This window comes from Sturnira hondurensis, unplaced genomic scaffold, assembly GCF_014824575.4.
Source record: "Sturnira hondurensis isolate 20B ecotype Veracruz unplaced genomic scaffold, ASM1482457v3 Scaffold0019006, whole genome shotgun sequence".
Taxonomy (NCBI): Eukaryota; Metazoa; Chordata; class Mammalia; order Chiroptera; family Phyllostomidae; genus Sturnira; species Sturnira hondurensis.
The window spans coordinates 5,892,503-5,909,722 of record NW_028091637.1 but is presented as its reverse complement, the minus strand read 5'-3'; the positions used below and the strand labels follow the sequence as shown (position 1 = coordinate 5,909,722).

At 41.3% G+C, this 17,220-nt stretch overlaps 1 protein-coding gene across 5 annotated transcripts in view; it reads left to right on the top strand.

Moving 5' to 3' along the window:
• NEK10 (NIMA related kinase 10) overlaps window positions 1-17,220 on the top strand; it is a 186,657-nt gene that overhangs the window by 120,880 nt on the left and 48,557 nt on the right. For all 5 annotated transcript variants that reach the window (XM_037070713.1, XM_037070716.1, XM_037070711.1 and 2 more), the window contains exons 27-29: window positions 11,473-11,653; window positions 11,745-11,831; window positions 15,276-15,330. In XM_037070713.1, coding sequence (XP_036926608.1) covers window positions 11,473-11,653; window positions 11,745-11,831; window positions 15,276-15,330 — 323 coding nt within the window. The remainder of the gene's footprint in view (window positions 1-11,472; window positions 11,654-11,744; window positions 11,832-15,275; window positions 15,331-17,220) is intronic.

Below are 17,220 nucleotides of genomic sequence, written 5' to 3'. Positions count from 1 at the left end.
AGGAACTATACTAAAAAGGACACATGGACAGGACCAAGGGGGAGGGTGGAAGCAAGAGAGGGAGGTGGGATTGGCTGGGGTTTGGGGGGGAGTGGTGAGGGGAAAATACAGACAACTCTAATTGAACAACAACAAAGTAATTTAAAAAAATAAAATGAAAAGCATTAAAATTACATAAAAAATTGTGAATTTCTCCACAGAAACTGACTATCAAATTATCAGCTATTACGTAGGCAAATTCTTCCTTACTGTTCATATCCTCTTCTTGAGTTTTCTTTTTTAATTTATTTTTGCTGTGGTTCCACTTCGTTTCTCTATCCCGGTTTCCACCTTACCTCTCTAAATACTTTCGTATTTTCTCTTCCAGTTTAGATATTCTGCTTCTCTTCTTGCTCTTCCCTTAGTGAGCTTCGTCCAGCCCCATCCCATGGTTTTTTACTTTTATAAGTTACTTTCATTAGACTTTGGGTAAAAATCATTTGTACAAAATGGGAAGTTTACTTCCTATAATCATGTATCATTTCATTTTGAATCCTAGTTTCTGCTAGTGGCAGAAAATGATGGATGTAACCATGATCACATACTTCAGTCTCTTTTGGCCTAAAAGTTTCTTTCTCTTTCAGAGTTTTTCTTCTCTATTTCCTTCTTCTCGAGAGAGCGACTGGGGGCGGGAGGAAGCTTAAGAATCCCCTGCAGGTGGGAGAGGACCAGGGGCCTTGCATGTTGCCTTCTTGTACTGGCTTCTGCAGGTCATAAATGGGGTGACCTATCTCTGTGGCTTTGAGGCATCTGTCTTACCATTGTTGGTTTGAGCTGTGTTCTCCATGGTCCATCCACCTGTCCTCCCCCCATGCAGTGATGGCCTGGGGAACTCGCCCGCCAGCACCTCAGCTATCTTCTGCCTCACCAGTGGGACACACAGGAGCTGTGGGTTCCCATCCGTGCCACACAGAACTAACTACCTGCAAGCGGGGGCCAGTCTATCAGCCCACCAGCTCCGGTTCCTCCCTCATTCTTTTCTATGCTTCTATTCCAAGGGCCAACATTCAATTATCCACTCAGCGAGTATTTATTGAATATCTGTTAGGTATCAGATACTACTCTAGCTGCTGAGTATACTAGAATGAACAAAATTGACAAGGCTCATCCTCATAAGCCTTTTGTTAGGTGCCCATAGAAACCATTTAGGATATAGTGTCATGATGATCACAAAACTTCTATGAAGCTTCCCATTTTTTTTTTGACTACATCTGGATTTCTTGGTCAAGTCCTCTGTGTATTTCTACCACCTAACTCTGTCCACTCCCGAGGCTCACTTCTGCTGGAGATGCTTACCCCCACTTCTCATCTTTTATCTTCCTGTCAGGCTTTCTCTGTGCTTCAGAAAGACTTCCCAGCTCTCTGTCTAGAAATGGCCTTTTCCTCACATTCTCCTTGATCACATGATCTTGATCCCAGATGATCATTCACATGATCTTCATCCCAGCTTCCCTTGTTTTCATAAGCCTCAGCCTCATGGCCTGGTCTCGATAGTATAAGGCCTCGGGAAGGAAAAGGACACAAAACTTTCTAGGAAGGCAAAATACACCGGAATGTGTTTTACAACATAATCTCCACACCCATTTTCTGGAGACTTGCAAAGCGCTTCATCTAGTCCCCGCTTCCTCTGTGTGCCAGACCTAAATTTTGACCTGAACCTTTGCTTGAAGTCTCATAGGCACCTTGCACTTGGCAAGTCCTGTCGTGAATGAATTCTCTTCCCTTCACTCTGCCACGCTGTACCCCTCATCACCCTAACTAGGACCTTGACATCTTCGATTCACTCTCCTTCACATCCTGCGTCCATTTCTTTAGCAAGCTTTTGCCAATTCTGTCTTTCGAATGTCTGAGAACTCCATCTTCTTTCCGTTCTTACTCTCATGATCTCACACTGGATCATCACAGTATCCACCAATCTTGCCTCTAGACTCTCCCTCACCCTGAGCTGTGGTTCAAGCACCCCTGCCCATGTTTATCCCAATGACTTTGAATACTGCTAGTATTTAAGGGGCAGCAGCCAAGGATGCTAATGTTATTCCATGGGCAGGACAGTCCCCTACAGAATGTCTGAAGCAGAACCAGTGGGAGATACAGATGAAGAGATTTATTGTACAAATTGCCTTGGACGACTGTGGGGGCTGCAAGGCTGGGCCCAAGTCCATAGGGCAGGCTGGCTTGAAGGGCAGGTCGTACTCTTGGGTGTGAGCTAAAGCAGCTGTCCACAGGCGTCACTTGCTTCTCCTCTCAGAGAAGCCTCGTTTCTCCTTTGCAGACCTTCCACGTGATTGAATCGGTTCCCTGCAGATTATCTGGGATCGCCTCCTTCCCTTAGCCGTCCTCCACATGCCCACCAAAGCCGCCTTTCAAAACAGTTACCTCTGCTCTTGATAAATTATCTAACTCTGAGAATGGTTCCTAAATGTTCTTGTAGCGAGTCCGAGAAATTTACCCTAAGCTTTCGGTGAACTAAAAAAGAAAGGTTTCTATGGTAGTTTGATATTGTCAAAATATTTAAATAAGGCGCACATAATTATCATCTTAAATTTTATCCATTGGCGGGGTGGCGCAAGGCAGCTAGTAGAGTGTTAAGTCGGCCAAAGTTATTTTTTTAAAATTCACAAACCTTTCACATTTCCCTTCTTTATTGTGGAATTCTTATTGTAGTTTTAAAATACAATCTGTATATATTCTTAGCAAAATGTATTGACGTGCATTTGATATTGTTCTTGAATTCTCAAATGCCTTGAAAGTTGACCACGTAAAAATCGAGCAGATCTGCAAGCCCCCGGTTGTCGTTTTCTTAGTGCAAATTTTAAAAAATGGTGTGCTGTTTATTTACTGAGCTGCTTTATTTTTACCATGCCGTATGTCAGCTACAAGTGCTGAGTGTGCCACTCAAGGCATCCTCTGCTAAGAGATTAAATAAGCCATGTGGAAAATGATGCATTTTAAAAGGACGATATTTTTGTGAGCATCTTTGCTTTTATTGTCTGGTTAATTGTTGACTGAATTTTCCCCAAGGCTATGAAAATGCAACAAGAAATGATGCAGTGAAAGAAATAACAGGAAAAATCATGAGTTGTTTTAGAAATGTTCTGTATTTGTTATGTTTTAAGAAAACAACACAATGCCTTATAGGCTCCCACACAGATATACACGCAATTGTTACCTCCAGCCCCTTTTTACTGAGGTATTAAGTACATACAGTAAAATGTACACATTTTAAATGCATAGTTTAATGATTTTTGAACATGTGTAGCGCCCATTCAAAATCAGATTCAGAATCATCTCAGAAAGGTCCTTCGTGCCCCTTCTCATCCAATTCTGTGCCCATGGACGGACTGTTAGAATCTCCATCTCTATAGATGACTTCTGCTTATTGTTTGACCTCANCCATCTTCTTTCAGTTCTTACTCTCATGATCTCACACTGGATCATCGCAGTATCCACCAATCTTGCCTCTAGACTCTCCCTCACCCTGAGCTGTGGTTCAATGCACCCCTGTCCATGTTTATCCCAATGACTTTGAATACTGCTGGTATTTAAGGGGCAGCAGCCAAGGATGCTAATGTTATTCCATGGGCAGGACAGTCCCCTACAGAATGTCTGAAGGAGAACCAGTGGGAGATACAGATGAAGAAATTTATTGTACAAATTGCCTTGGATGACTGTGGGGGCTGCAGGCTGGGCCCAAGTCCATAGGGCAGGCTGGCTTGAAGGGCAGGTCGGACTCTTGGGTGTGAGCTAAAGCAGCTGTCCACAGGCGTCATTTGCTTCTCCTCTCAGAGAAGCCTCATTTCTCCTTTGCAGACCTTCCACATGATTGAATCGGTTCCCTGCAGATTATCTGGGATCACCTCCTTCCCTTAACCATCCTCTCTGTGCCCACCAAAACCATCTTTCAAAACAGTTACCTCTGCTCTTGATAAATTATCTAACTCTGAGAATGGTTCCTAAATGTTCTTGTAGCGAGTCCTAGAAATTTACTCTAAGCTTTCGGTGAACTAAAAAAGAAAGGTTTCTATGGTAATTTGATATTGTCAAAATATTTAAATAAGGCGCACATAACTATCATCTTAAATTTTATCCATTGGCGGGGTGGCGCAAGGCAGCTAGTAGAGTTTTAAGTCGGCCAAAGTTGTTTTTTTAAAATTCACAAACCTTTCACATTTCACTTCTTTATTGTGGAATTCTTATTGTAGTTTTAAAATACAATCTGTATATATTCTTAGCAAAATGTATTGATGTGCATTTGATATTGTTCTTGAATTCTCAAATGCCTTGAAAGTTGACCACGTAAAAATCGAGCAGATCTGCAAGCCCCCGGTTGTCGTTTTCTTAGTGCAAATTTTAAAAAATGTTGTGCTGTTTATTTACTGAGCTGCTTTATTTTTACCATGCCGTATGTCAGCTACGAGTGCTGAGTGTGCCACTCAAGGCATCCTCTGCTAAGAGATTAAATAAGCCATGTGGAAAATGATGCATTTTAAAAGGACGATATTTTTGTGAGCATCTTTGCTTTTATTGTCTGGTTAATTGTTGACTGAATTTTCCCCAAGGCTATGAAAATGCAACAAGAAATGATGCAGTGAAAGAAATAACAGGAAAAATCATGAGTTGTTTTAGAAATGTTCTGTATTTGTTATGTTTTAAGAAAACAACACAATGCCTTATAGGCTCCCACACAGATATACACGCAATTGTTACCTCCAGCCCCTTTTTACTGAGGTATTAAGTACATACAGTAAAATGTACACATTTTAAATGCATAGTTTAATGATTTTTGAACATGTGTAGCGCCCATTCAAAACCAGATTCAGAATCATCTCAGAAAGGTCCTTCGTGCCCCTTCTCATCCAATTCTGTGCCCATGGACGGACTGTTAGAATCTCCATCTCTATAGATGACTTCTGCTTATTGTTTGACCTCATATTTAAAAATCACACATTATGCACTCTTTAGCGTCTAGCGTCTTTCACAGGACAGCATCTGTGAGATTCTTCTGTGGTGTTGTGTATCACAGAACTTTGTTTATATTGCTTGAGTATTACATTGTATGACTATATTGAAATTGGTTTATTTTTCTGTTGATGAACACATACTGTGAATCTAGATTTGGGATTTTATAAGTAAGACTGCTATGAATTTTCTTGAGTAAGTCTTTTCATTTCTCCTAGGTCAGTACCTAGGGATGTAATTTCAGGGTGATAAGGCAGTTATATGTTTAACCTTAAGAGAAACTGCCAAACAGTTCTCCAACATTGTGCTGCTTAGCACTTTGAGGAGCAATGCATGAGACTGTTCCACATTCTTGTCAATATTTGGTGTTGTCAGTCTTTGAGATTTTAGTCTTTTTAATGGGTATAAAAGAGCATCTTTTGATAGTTTTAGTTAGCATTTTTCTGATAACCAACAATGTTGAGTACTTTTAAATGTGCTTATTGGTCATTTATCTATCTCTTTGTTTCTGGGAAGCGTCCGTGCAAACCTTTGTCCATTAGTTTATTGAATTATTTGTTCTTGTTGATTTGTAGGAATTCTTTATTTATTCTAGATATGCCTCTGGTCAAACATGTATTACAGATATTTATCCCAGTCGATAACTTGTTTATCTTATTAACGACATGTTTCTGATGAGCAGGGATTTCGTTAAATTTTAATTTTGCTAAAGCCTAATTTATTTACTTAGATTACTTTTGTTGTTCATGCTTTTTGCATTCAGTTGAAGATATTTTTTCCAATCCTAAGTCTGCAAATATAAGCTTTTTTCCCCCTTGTAACTTATCTATGGTTATAGCTTTAATATACAGGTCTGTGATTCATTTTGATTTAATTTTGTAAATAGAGTAATGAAGAGATTGAGCTTTCTTTTTTTTCCCACATGGGTAACTAGTTTTTCCAACATAATTTCTTGAAATACCTAATCTTTCCCTATTGAGTTTATTAGGCATTGTGGTTAAAAATCATTTGACAGTAGACATGTGGATCGACCTCTGAACTCTATTCTGTTATATTGTAAATTCCTAATAAGTTTTGAAATCAGTTGTGTAAATCTTTCAATTTTTTCCTCTTTGTCAAGTTTAATTTGGCTGTTCTATAGGTCTGTTTTATTTTCTTATTAATTTTAGAACCATTTTATCAATTTATCAGGAGGAGACGAGGAGGCTATATATAGTCCATGGTGTAGACTAGAGTGATGTGAGTTTAGTGAAAGGGGGTAACAGCATTTCAAATATGATATAGCTGGTTGCTGGGTAGTAAGACACTGCCACGAGCCAAAAGTGGAACAGGAAAATTGGTTAACAGGAGAGTGCATCAAGACCAGGCAAACAATGATGGAGGCTCTTTGTCTTGATTTTTAATAACCATCTGTAGGTTCTTTAACCGTCTGGTATTGTGATGTCATGTGCTAAGCTTGCCATTTAACAAAAATTAGACTTTTCCTTATGTAATTCTGCATTAAAAATGGAACAGGAAGTGGGGTTTCAGTGTGTGGGTATCATCTCTATTGACACTAGCCATTTCTAATTTTATTTTGTGTAATGTATTACACAAGCTTTGCTGGTTTTCAATTACATTTTTTTTTTTGAGCAATCCAAATTAGAGTGTCCTAAAACTTGACACTTGATAATTTTCTGTGCACTTTTTCTTCCACATGTTAAGTGGTATCTCCTGATTCTGGCTTCTCTGAAGTGCTTTTGCAAATAATAATAGGCATTTGGTTCTCTTCATCTGTTTGTCCTTAGTCTTGGAACAAAATGGTAGCTGGTAAATGCTGATGTAGACCATATTGTCTGTATTTTTAGTAAGTGACATTTTTAGATTATGACATGATTCTTTGCCTCATCTTTATCAGTATTATTATGTCTAGCAAATCTATCTTTGAATTAGGAATGCTAGGTTAGTTATAGGGTAGCAAGGAAACATTACCAAACATGTTCAATTTGGTACTAGAATTTTAGACTCAGCTATTATAATCGACTCATTCTCTAATTTTATTTATCTAGCAACAGTTCATTAATATGTTCTTGTGCTTTGAAGAAGTTCTAATTAAGAGAATGCCATAATAATGATGTAATCATAGTTTTGTGTATTTATAGTAAAGTGAAATGTTGAGCTTTGTATGAATATTTTCACAAGTTCAAAACAAAACAATAATATCTAACTTGAATATTTTCCTTTATTGTGTAATATTTATAAATTTAGCCATTTTCAAGGCCCAGACACTAGTTTCTCTGGTTTAAATTGAACATATTACTCTTCTACTTGATATGTGGTGGGTTATAGGCGAAGAGAAATGCTTCAAGATTTTATCGATGAAATTAGACGTCATCCAAACAACTTTGGGCTAAAGGAGTTCCGTCTTCCATGTTGAGGGGCCAGATTCCAGCCTGGCCCCATCAGCCCGCCTCTCTGTGAGGGCAAAGCCAGGCCTCCTAGAGCGAATCCCTGCAGCGAGCCCTTCATGGCCCTTGCGGAAGTGGGCCGTGCCCTCAGCTGTGGGATGGGTCTACATGCCCCTTCAGCTGTCTGGCCACACTGGTTGATCATTTTTAAAAATACTTTAAAATTTAGGGACTACATCTATATATAATGATCTGCAATCAATAATCTATCTGCTAACCTGAGTTTTCTCTCTGTAGTCAGCCATGGAAAACATAGGTCTTGGTTTGCCCCTGTAAAGAGATCTCAGCCTGATCAGTTTCTGCCAAACACCAGGTAGCCCTAAAGTTTCATATTTTAGGCCACAGTTATTAATTAAACAAGTGGGAGAAACTGGGTAAAGACATAACTCAAAGAGAATGTGGATATTTAGCACATGACAGAGAGAGTGCATTCTTTATGGTTCTAAAGTAAATCTTCACTGGATATAGATGGTGTTATGCTTTGTATTTATTTCTTGCTTTTCTTTCTGTCATTATTAAACTAACATTCTGGGCAATTTTAAAAAATTGCACGGGTTTTAATGAAGTAGTCTCTCAATTTTTTCCCTCCTGCCACAGGAAGAAAATGCCAGTCGGTTACTGTTACAATTGCTCTTCAGCTAAAAATGTATTATGATTTGGTCCACACAGAAAAATTACATTATAATGAGCAAAACCAAGCTGAACATCATTGTGCCTATGTCAGCAGTTGTGACAGGAAGTGCCTTCTATGATGGTGATGATTACAATATCAATGACCATTTTATTGTATAATATTGTGTTGCATTCTCCTTGCTACCATATGCATACACAGAATCTGTCCATCCATTCCCAGGAGATACACTTGCCCAAAAACTCCTTTTCCTGTTCCTAGAAAAATCATAAGTAATTAGAAAGTAAAAAAGGTGACTGGTAGCCTAATTCCATCCTCCAAGGCTACACCTTTCCCCCCCTAACTCTCTTTAACAGGTTTATACACTTGCTGGTGGCAACTTCTAAAGACATCCTACTGACCTGCACTGTTAGGATAAAAATATCCAACCACCTCTGCCTGCTGGGTCACAGGGGCATGTGGTCAATGCCGGGCTGGTTCCCTCTAAGACCAGGGAGCTTTCCCACCTTTCCTATGTGCAAAGAGCAGTGAGAAAGGGAGAAGTTGGCATCACCAGATAATTTCTTCACCTCTTAGAGCAATTGCATAATATAGGCTCCTGGATGAAGGAGTAAGATAAAAAACACCACAGTTACAGAACCTGCTCACCCTGGAAGGGAATCCACCAGATTTTCTAGCCTTTCTCTCCCTTGGATCTCAATATAGCAACTACTTAGTGGGCATTTTCTATGTGCAAGGTATCAGGGATTTAAAAGGAATGAAGTAGCTGCAGGTCACAAAGGAGTGGGTTGTATAATAATGTAGGTACTCAAATATTCACAAGACAAAACTTTGGAAGTTATACTTGGATAGGTGTGTCTTTAGTGGCATATGGCTTATGGCAACTAGAAAAAACTAGATTTTTTTTGAAGCAAAAACTGCTGCAAGAGATTATAGAAATAGAAGTTTTAAATCAAAATGAACTACACATTATACATTATTCTATCAAAACTTTCATGCTTATGGAGTCTGAAGAAGCATCTCTTCCAGAATGAGAATGCCCTTTATCAAAATTTAAGCCAACACCCCATTGCCACGGACGCAGTTTTGTCAGTTGCAAATGGCTGTTGATCTGCAACCCAACTGGTACTTGGGTGTTAGTGACAAGCCAAACCTCTCTAAGTCAGGAACTGCTTGTATGGGACCCATGACTTCTCCCCATTCTTCATTTGTTCAAAGAAATTGTTCCTCTGGAGTCTTGTCTGTGCCTGTTCTTAAGAGAGGCAAAGCCTTGGCTGAAGTTTTGCTAGTTTTACAGATAGATGGATTCCAGCATCTAATTGCATCAATCCAGTAAGACGTTTACTCAGCTCAGAAATTATCTCTTGTCTTTTTTCAACATCAACAGCTTTGACACATCTGGAGTGTTTAATTTTTACAGAGTTGTAAGTGACAGTTGTGATCTTTAGAACATGGCCTCAGATGATTTTCTTAGAATAAAACAATTACAAGGACAGAAAGCCTTAAGTGGAATGTTTATTTCTGCATCAATTTCTGATGACCTCAGTTGAGGAGAGCTGGAGGAAGAAGGATCTGTGGGTTGGGACAGAAAAAGGAGGAGGTCATGGAAGAGGGGGAGTGGGTTTTGCAGGAAGGTTTTGAGCCTTTGAAGGAGCTTCTGGGTTTGGTGTGAGGGTCTGGGTGTGTGCAGAACTGAGGCTGGAGCTGGAAGCTCCGCACAATCCTTAGGTGTTAGAAGAATTTCTGAGAGGCACACAGTCTTCTCCATCAAAGGGCATCCAAGGCATTTGCCATTTCATGTTCTCATGTGGCAGACTAGGGAGGACCCAAGAAGCAGGGTCCTGAGTCCCCAAGGCAGTAATGACTGGAGGGATGACTAGATAAGAAAAATTAAAATTCTCCTTCAGCCATCTGCATGTCACCTTTGACAGAGCAAGGACTATCTCCAAGTATCTTGGAGAAACTTTGAGGAAGGAAAAACGAAAAAATTCTTAGGATAAAGACATAACAGAAATACATTTGGACAGTTTGCAATGCACAGAATGTCTTTGATAGTTTTTTGTCTTGTTTAATAAATGTAAGTACATGAAAGCTTTCAGAGACTTACTTTTCACAGCAGTCACTCATAAGGTCTTGGATTGTCTTCATCTGCAAATTCTACCACTCCAGAGTTTTTAGGAACCTGCTCCTTGAAGTTATGGGTGTTACTTTAGTTTTAGGAGAAAATGTCTGGAAGAAAGAAAGAAATGAACCTCTCCCCATAGCAAGCATCATTCGTCACCGAAGCCTTTTAGTCGAGAAGAGGTAGTGGACTGGTGACTAAGCAGTCTCTGACATCGTGAGTGGATGTGTTTCCCTTGCAATAAACGCAGCCTTTCACTCTCTTCTCATGCTCTCCAACTACTATCCTTGCCTTTCTTATGGACGTTCTTCCTTTGTCTTTTCACCTTCCTGGTTCAGCATTGTTTAGCCCAGCAGGTTCTCACCTTAGGCTCAGCATTGTTTAGCCCAGCAGGCTAAGTGGTTTTACACACTTAATACAAACTGTCACACACAATGAACATCTTAGGAGCTAAGAATCAATTGAGTGAAGAAATAAGTGGTACTTTGCTGCTGAGTCATATGTGGTTTCTTTTCCCTCTGTCTTTTTCTTAGAAAATTTAAAACTTCCTGCATTTAATGAGAAAGCTTTTTTTCCTTTATTTTTATTGAACCATCAGACATAATTTGGCAGTTTCTAGTAATGCTGTTTAGAAAAATGTGGACTCCCACGGGCAGATGGTAACCTTGAGGCACTATCCTAATAAAAATGCTCACGGCAGTTGGAGGAGGCTGACAGAGCCTGTGGCTGGCGGTGCTCTGTGCAATGTTGGCACTGGGCAGTGGCCTGGGGTCCTACGTGGTTTGAAAGTCTCCTTTGCTGTAGCTCTTCATTTTTTAGGAGACCTGACCTCGTTCCTCTTCTCTCCATGCCCTGGCTGTGCCTGCTACTAATTGCCCTTGAGCTTTGAAGAAGCTAAGCCCTACTTACTGATTCATTGTGGTGCTGAGAAGATTTGCTAGCATTTGTTTTCAAAATATCCTAAAGAAGAGAAATATCAGTTTAATTGAACCTTGTTGATTCCTTAGTACTACATTTTCTTTCACCAGATTGCACAGGCCATTGTGACAAAGCTTCTTTCTGCATCCATTCATTTTTGGCCCCCAGTCACTTGCAGACCTATTTTTTTTTGTAGTTCTGGACTGAATGTGTTCTTTGGCAAATGTATAGTTGGAACTTGTGATGCTACTTCAATAGGCATATTTGTAATGCTATTCAGTGTATGTTCTAACAAGCTTTGAACCCTGCAGAAGGAAGGGAAGGAGTGGCAGTTGAAAACCGACTTTCTCTTTCAGGAGACCTTCGAGAAGGGGAGCCTGAGCAGCAGCAGCGGAGCAGCGAGCCTGAAGAGTGAGCTCTCAGAGAGTGTGGACCTGCCCCCCGACGGGTTCCAGGCCCCCTGTGGGAAGGAAGAAGACAAGGCCTGCGACGAGATCCTGTCGGATGATAACTTCAACTTGGAAAATATTGAAAAAGGTATTCCTAGTGAGAGGCGGGCGGAGTGAATGCGCTCTGCACCCTTTCTGCTGCAAGGTTCATTTGCTTCTTTTTTTTTGTTAACGTGCAGATATATATTCAGAACTGGATGATGAGTTGGACATTTCGGATAACTCCAGCAGCTCCAGTTCAAGCCCTTTGAAAGAATCTACATTCAGTAAGCGTTCCTTACCAGTTTATGGATTCCAGCAGGTAGTGGTTTGGGAGTCAAACAAGCGCCGTCCCATCCCTAACCCAGCGGTTCGTTTTCCAGGTGCAGTGCTAATGAGCATGTGTGTGCATGCGTGTCACTCTGACACAGCCTCAGCTGTCAGATGAATGGTTTCATTATTTCTACCAGCGAATGCCGGTTCTAACTGGGGAGTAGAGATAACTAATTTGGAAAGACTAGACCACAGGAATAAAGGAAGTGAACTTTATGAGTCTGTTGATTAGGGGTTAGAAGAAGAAATTAGTGTTGCTACAGACCGTTTTATACCATTTTACTTACATTCGTGTAAAGGGATATATTATCCTGAAACACTAACGTAACATAAATATTTGAATCGTTCAGAACTGTAAAAATATGATATATAAATTCAGTCCATATGTTAATTTTGACACTTTAAAGAAAATAGTTGCTTGGAGGTATGGGAAAGAAAAAGTACATGTATTAGGATAAAATGTAAAGATTATAAGGAGAGGATTCAATTCACTCAGAAAATCTGAAACTGAAAAAAGATGTTATAATGGAAAGTGGTCGGAAAATAATAACTATTTTAAAGGCTAAGTTGAGACTTCTGGCCAAGATGGAGGCATAGGTAAACACACTGTGCCTCCTTGCACAAGCAAAAGAAGTACAACAACAATTTAAAAACAGAAAACAACCAGAACTGACAGAAAATCGAACTATATGGGAGTCTGACAACCAAGGAGTTAAAGAAGAAACATTCATCCAGACTGGTAGGAGGGGTGGAGATGGGCAGCTGGGCAGAGGACCAGAGGCGAGGCTGTGGCTGGAGGACCGGAGTGGGCAAGGCTGTGACTGGTGGACCCAGTGCTGGATTGTGGAGCAGGGCACGCAAGGCTGTGGCTGGCCGGCAAGGCCACTCCGTGGCTGGTGGAGCAGTCTGTTCCATATTCACATGCAGGTAATCTGGGAGGAACAATTGGGGATTGAGACAAATGGTGCAACCCGGGGCTCCAGCTCGGGGAAATAAAGCCTCAAACCTCTGACTGAAAATACTTGTGGGGGTTGAGGTGATGGGAGAAACTCCTCACAGGAGAGTTCATTGGGGAGACCCACAGGGTCCTAGAATGTACACAAGCCACTTGCCTCGGAATCAGCACCAGAAGGGCCCAATTTGCTTATGAGAAGTGGGGGAAGTGACTGAAATCCAGCAGAGAGCAGAGCAAGTGCCATTGTTCCCCCTCGGACCCCTCTCCCACATACGGCATCACAACCTGGCAAATGGGTTGCCCAGCCCTGGTGAACACCTAAGGCTCTGCCCCTCATATGTAAAAGGTATGTCAAGACAAAAAATGGCCCAAACAGAAGAACAGATCAAAGCTCCACAGCAAATACAATTAAGTGACCAAGCGATAGTCAACCCATCAGATGCACAGTTCAAAATACTGGTGATCAGGATGCTCACAAAATTGGTTGAATGTGGTCGCAAGTTTGATGAACAAATGAAGGCTACACTAAGTGAAATAAAGGAAAATGTGCAGGGAACCAATAGTGATGGGAAGGAAACTGGGACTCAAATCAATGGTGTGGACCAGAAGGAAGAAAGAAACAGCCAAACAGAAAAGAAGGAAGAAACAAGAATTCAAAAAAATGAGAAGAGGCTTAGGAACCTCCAGGACATCTTTAAACATTCCAACATCCGAATTATAGGGGTACCAGAAGGGGAAGAGGAACAGCCATGAGTGGAAAACTTATTTGAACAAATAATAAAGGAGAACTTCCCCAGTCTGGCAAAGGAAATAGACTTCCAGGAAATCCAGGAAGCTCAGAGAGTCCCAAAGAAGGTGGACCCAAGAAGGAACACACCAAGGCGCATCATAATTACATTAGCCAAGACCAAAATGAAGGAGAGAATCCTAGAAGCAGCAAGAGATAAGGGGATAGTCACCTACAAAGGAGTTCCCATCAGACTGTCAGCAGATTTCTCAAAAGAGACCTTACAGGCAAGAAGGGGCTGGAAAGAAGTATTCCAAATCATGAAATCCAAAGACCTACAGCCAAGATTGTTCTATCCAGCAAAGCTTTCATTTAGAATGGAAGGACAGATAAAGTGCTTTTCAGATAAGATCAAGTTAAGGGAGTTCATCAGAAGCAAGCCCTTATTATATAACATGTTAAAGGTATTTATCTAAGAAAAAGAAAATAAAAAGCATGAACAGTAAAATGACAGCAAACTCAGTATTGCCAACCACACCTAAAACAAAAACAAAAGAAAACTAAGCAAGGAACTAGAACAGGAACAGAAGGACAGAAATGGAGATCACATGGAGGGTTATCAACAGGGGAGTGGGAGGGGAGTGAGGGGGGAAAAGGTACAGAGAATAAGTAGCATTGATGGTAGGTAGAAAGTAGACAGGAGGAGGGTAAGAATAGTATAGGGAATGTAGAAGCCAAAGAACTTATATGTATGACCCATGGACATAAAGTAAAGGGGGGGGGATGTGGGTAGGAGGGGGTGTACAGGGCAGAGGGGAGTGAAGAGGGGAAAATGGGACAACTGTAACAGCATAATCAATAAAATATTTTAGAAAAAGAAAATAAAAGAGTAAGTTGATGGAATATTAAATATGATAGATAGAAATACTCTAAAATAAATTAAGTACAAATATTTCTTTTTACCAATGACTATACTATGAAAATGACTTTTCACTAATGACTATCTCAAAAAACAAGGTGTAAAATAGTCTCCTTTGGGATAAAAGTAGAACCTTAAGTATTAGCTTCGTTCTTTGTCCCTTTTCAAACTTAATTGGAAAACTGGTGACTAGATATTCCAGATTTTCTGGGGCAACCCCAGTTTCCAACATTTTGCTCTGTCTTCCCTGTAAATTCAAGCCTGCTAGGTAAAATTCTTGTTTTGTGATTCGGAAGTCATGAATATTGTACAGTGTAAATATCCATGCATATAAACATATGTAGCAAATTCTAAAAGCAGTTACTAGCTGTTTTCAGGTGAATTCAGCATTTGGTATCTCCAGTAACAGTGGCAGGGAAGGGTCAGTGGGGAGGCGGGGAAGGAGAACTTGGACCCTTAAATTTGCATATGGTAACTTGTAGTTAGCTGTCTTGGCAAAGGTTTTAGGATGATCGTGGCATACAGGTGTGATTGTTCTTTGTAAGGTATTGGTAGCAGAGTTTCTTTGCTTAGCACCTTTTCTTTGGGAAAAAGACCCTTAGAAAAACCTGTCAAGAAAACAGTAATTTGTGACATTATATTTTAGCTGATGCTTTTATAAATGAAGGAAAACAGTCTTTATAGTATATACAATTGCTCAGATAATTGAGTGAAGCACTTTTAAGCAAGCAATGAGTTGAATAAATAAAAGATTTGCAATGGAAAAATGTAAAATTATATTTATTTTCCTGTTGCAGGCATTTTAAAGAGAAGTTTTAGTGCTTCAGGAGGAGACAGACAATCCCAAACAAGGTATGGACACATTGAGCTCGTAGAAATATTTTTAGACTCTGTAGGGTTGCGTTATTGGTGCCTAAATTGAAACTTGATGTCTTGAAATTTCCCTGGGCATGTGGAAATAGGGGCTACTAGAGCCCACCCTTCCAGAATTACCAAGCAGAATACTGGGAAGAGTACTTACTAAGCTTGGCCCTGGGTTCTAGTCTAGCTTTGTGATCTTCAGCCGCTTAGTTTCTCTGAGCTTAAGGGCAGACCAGGGAGAAAGGGCAGTTGTGTTCCCTGAGATCTTCTGGAGCCCTGGCTCCTTATATCGTGTTTCTCCACATCCCTAGGATGTAGGTTTTATCCTCATGGTAAATATGGACCACATCATGTCCACATGTGGCCTGTGGGAAGTGGGAAGGGGAGTGGAGACAAGTTCCTTCCTTTAATGACATGATCCAGATGTTGTGCTCATCCCTTCTGCTCACGTACCCTTGGCCAGACCACGTCTGCCTACAAGGGAGGATGAATATGTTTGGGGGATTCCGTTTTAAATGGAAGAAGAAATTGTTATTTTAGGATAACTAGAAGTTTCTGTAAGAGTTGTCTCCTGGGCTAAGGGCTAAAACGAAGTGACTCAGTCTGGCCTTCTGCAAGTCCCTGGCGACCTTTCTGAGAGCAGCGCCCTTGGCACTGGGTGAGGCTGCTGTGAGCAGAAGCCTGAATATGTCAGTTTTAGAAGTGACAGAGGCAGGGATTTGGAGCAATTAAGGAAAGTGAGGGCGAGCTGGGACTGTTAGCTGGTGGGGAATGTGTAGTGTACAAGGGCCTTTTAAAATCTGTGACTGCAGGCCAATTGGGATGGAGAGGAAGCAGGCAATAGAGAGCAGATACCGAGGGTGGAAAGAGGATTGATGGTGGACAGTCACAGAGTTGCTTGGAGCCAGATAGTGGGCCTGGGAAAGAGAAGTGACAACCCTTTTTCTGTGTCTGAAGAAATGGAAGCAAAGATAACATTAAGCTAGAAAGCAGAGAACAGAGTTACTAAGGAACAGTAAACTTGGTGGCATTTGTTTGTTAGATGATGTTGAAGGTCTTCGCTGAGAGGCTGGTCCAGATTTGAGGAGTGCGATCAGCTAGGAAGAACCAATACAGAGATGAACAAGGAGCTGAGCGGAAGGACCACCACACAGCTCTTAGGCTAAGGCAGCAGTGGGCGGACTTTGGAGCTGCAGGCACTCAGGGCAGGGCAGCAGCTGCGTGCAGGTGACAGGGACTGAGGCTGTGTGTGCGCTGCGTCTGCCAGGCTCTCTGGGTGCAGGCAGAAGAGCCTGGCTCTGGCTGACTTATGCAACAGAGTGTTTCATCAGAAGGCTTTGGCCGGGGGTGGGGGGGGTGGGGGCTCTTACAATTAGGAACCTGATGAATCAAACTAAACAATGGATAGGAAAGAAGTTAAATAAAAAAAAAACAACACCCAGCTAGGAGACTGGGCAGCCTCTGAATCTGTGGAGGAAGCACTGGCTAACCTGGAGAGGCCCTGAGCTCCCAGCTGGTCTCTTCTGTCTTCCTGTCACGTTCACAGGATTCAGTGTCCTGCGTGAGTCAGCTGGGCCTGGCTTGGATCAGGGCCCTATTGGTCGCTGTGCAGAGGCTGAGCTCCCTGATTGACAGCTCCTGCAAGTCCACCTCAGGGGTGTGGGAGGGTGAGTGGATCTCAAGCTGCAGGGAGCAGGTAGGGGTTTAGGGCAGCTCAGAGGGAACCACTGTCTACTTCTGGGTTTGAGGGACAAGCATAGTAAAAATGAACCTACCTAGAAAAATCCTGCAGGGGTCAGTTAGGTGGCAAAGAAAGGTTTGTGTAGAAAATCAGTTTTTGTGTATTGAAAGTTACAACATCACTGAAAACTTTTTCTTTTC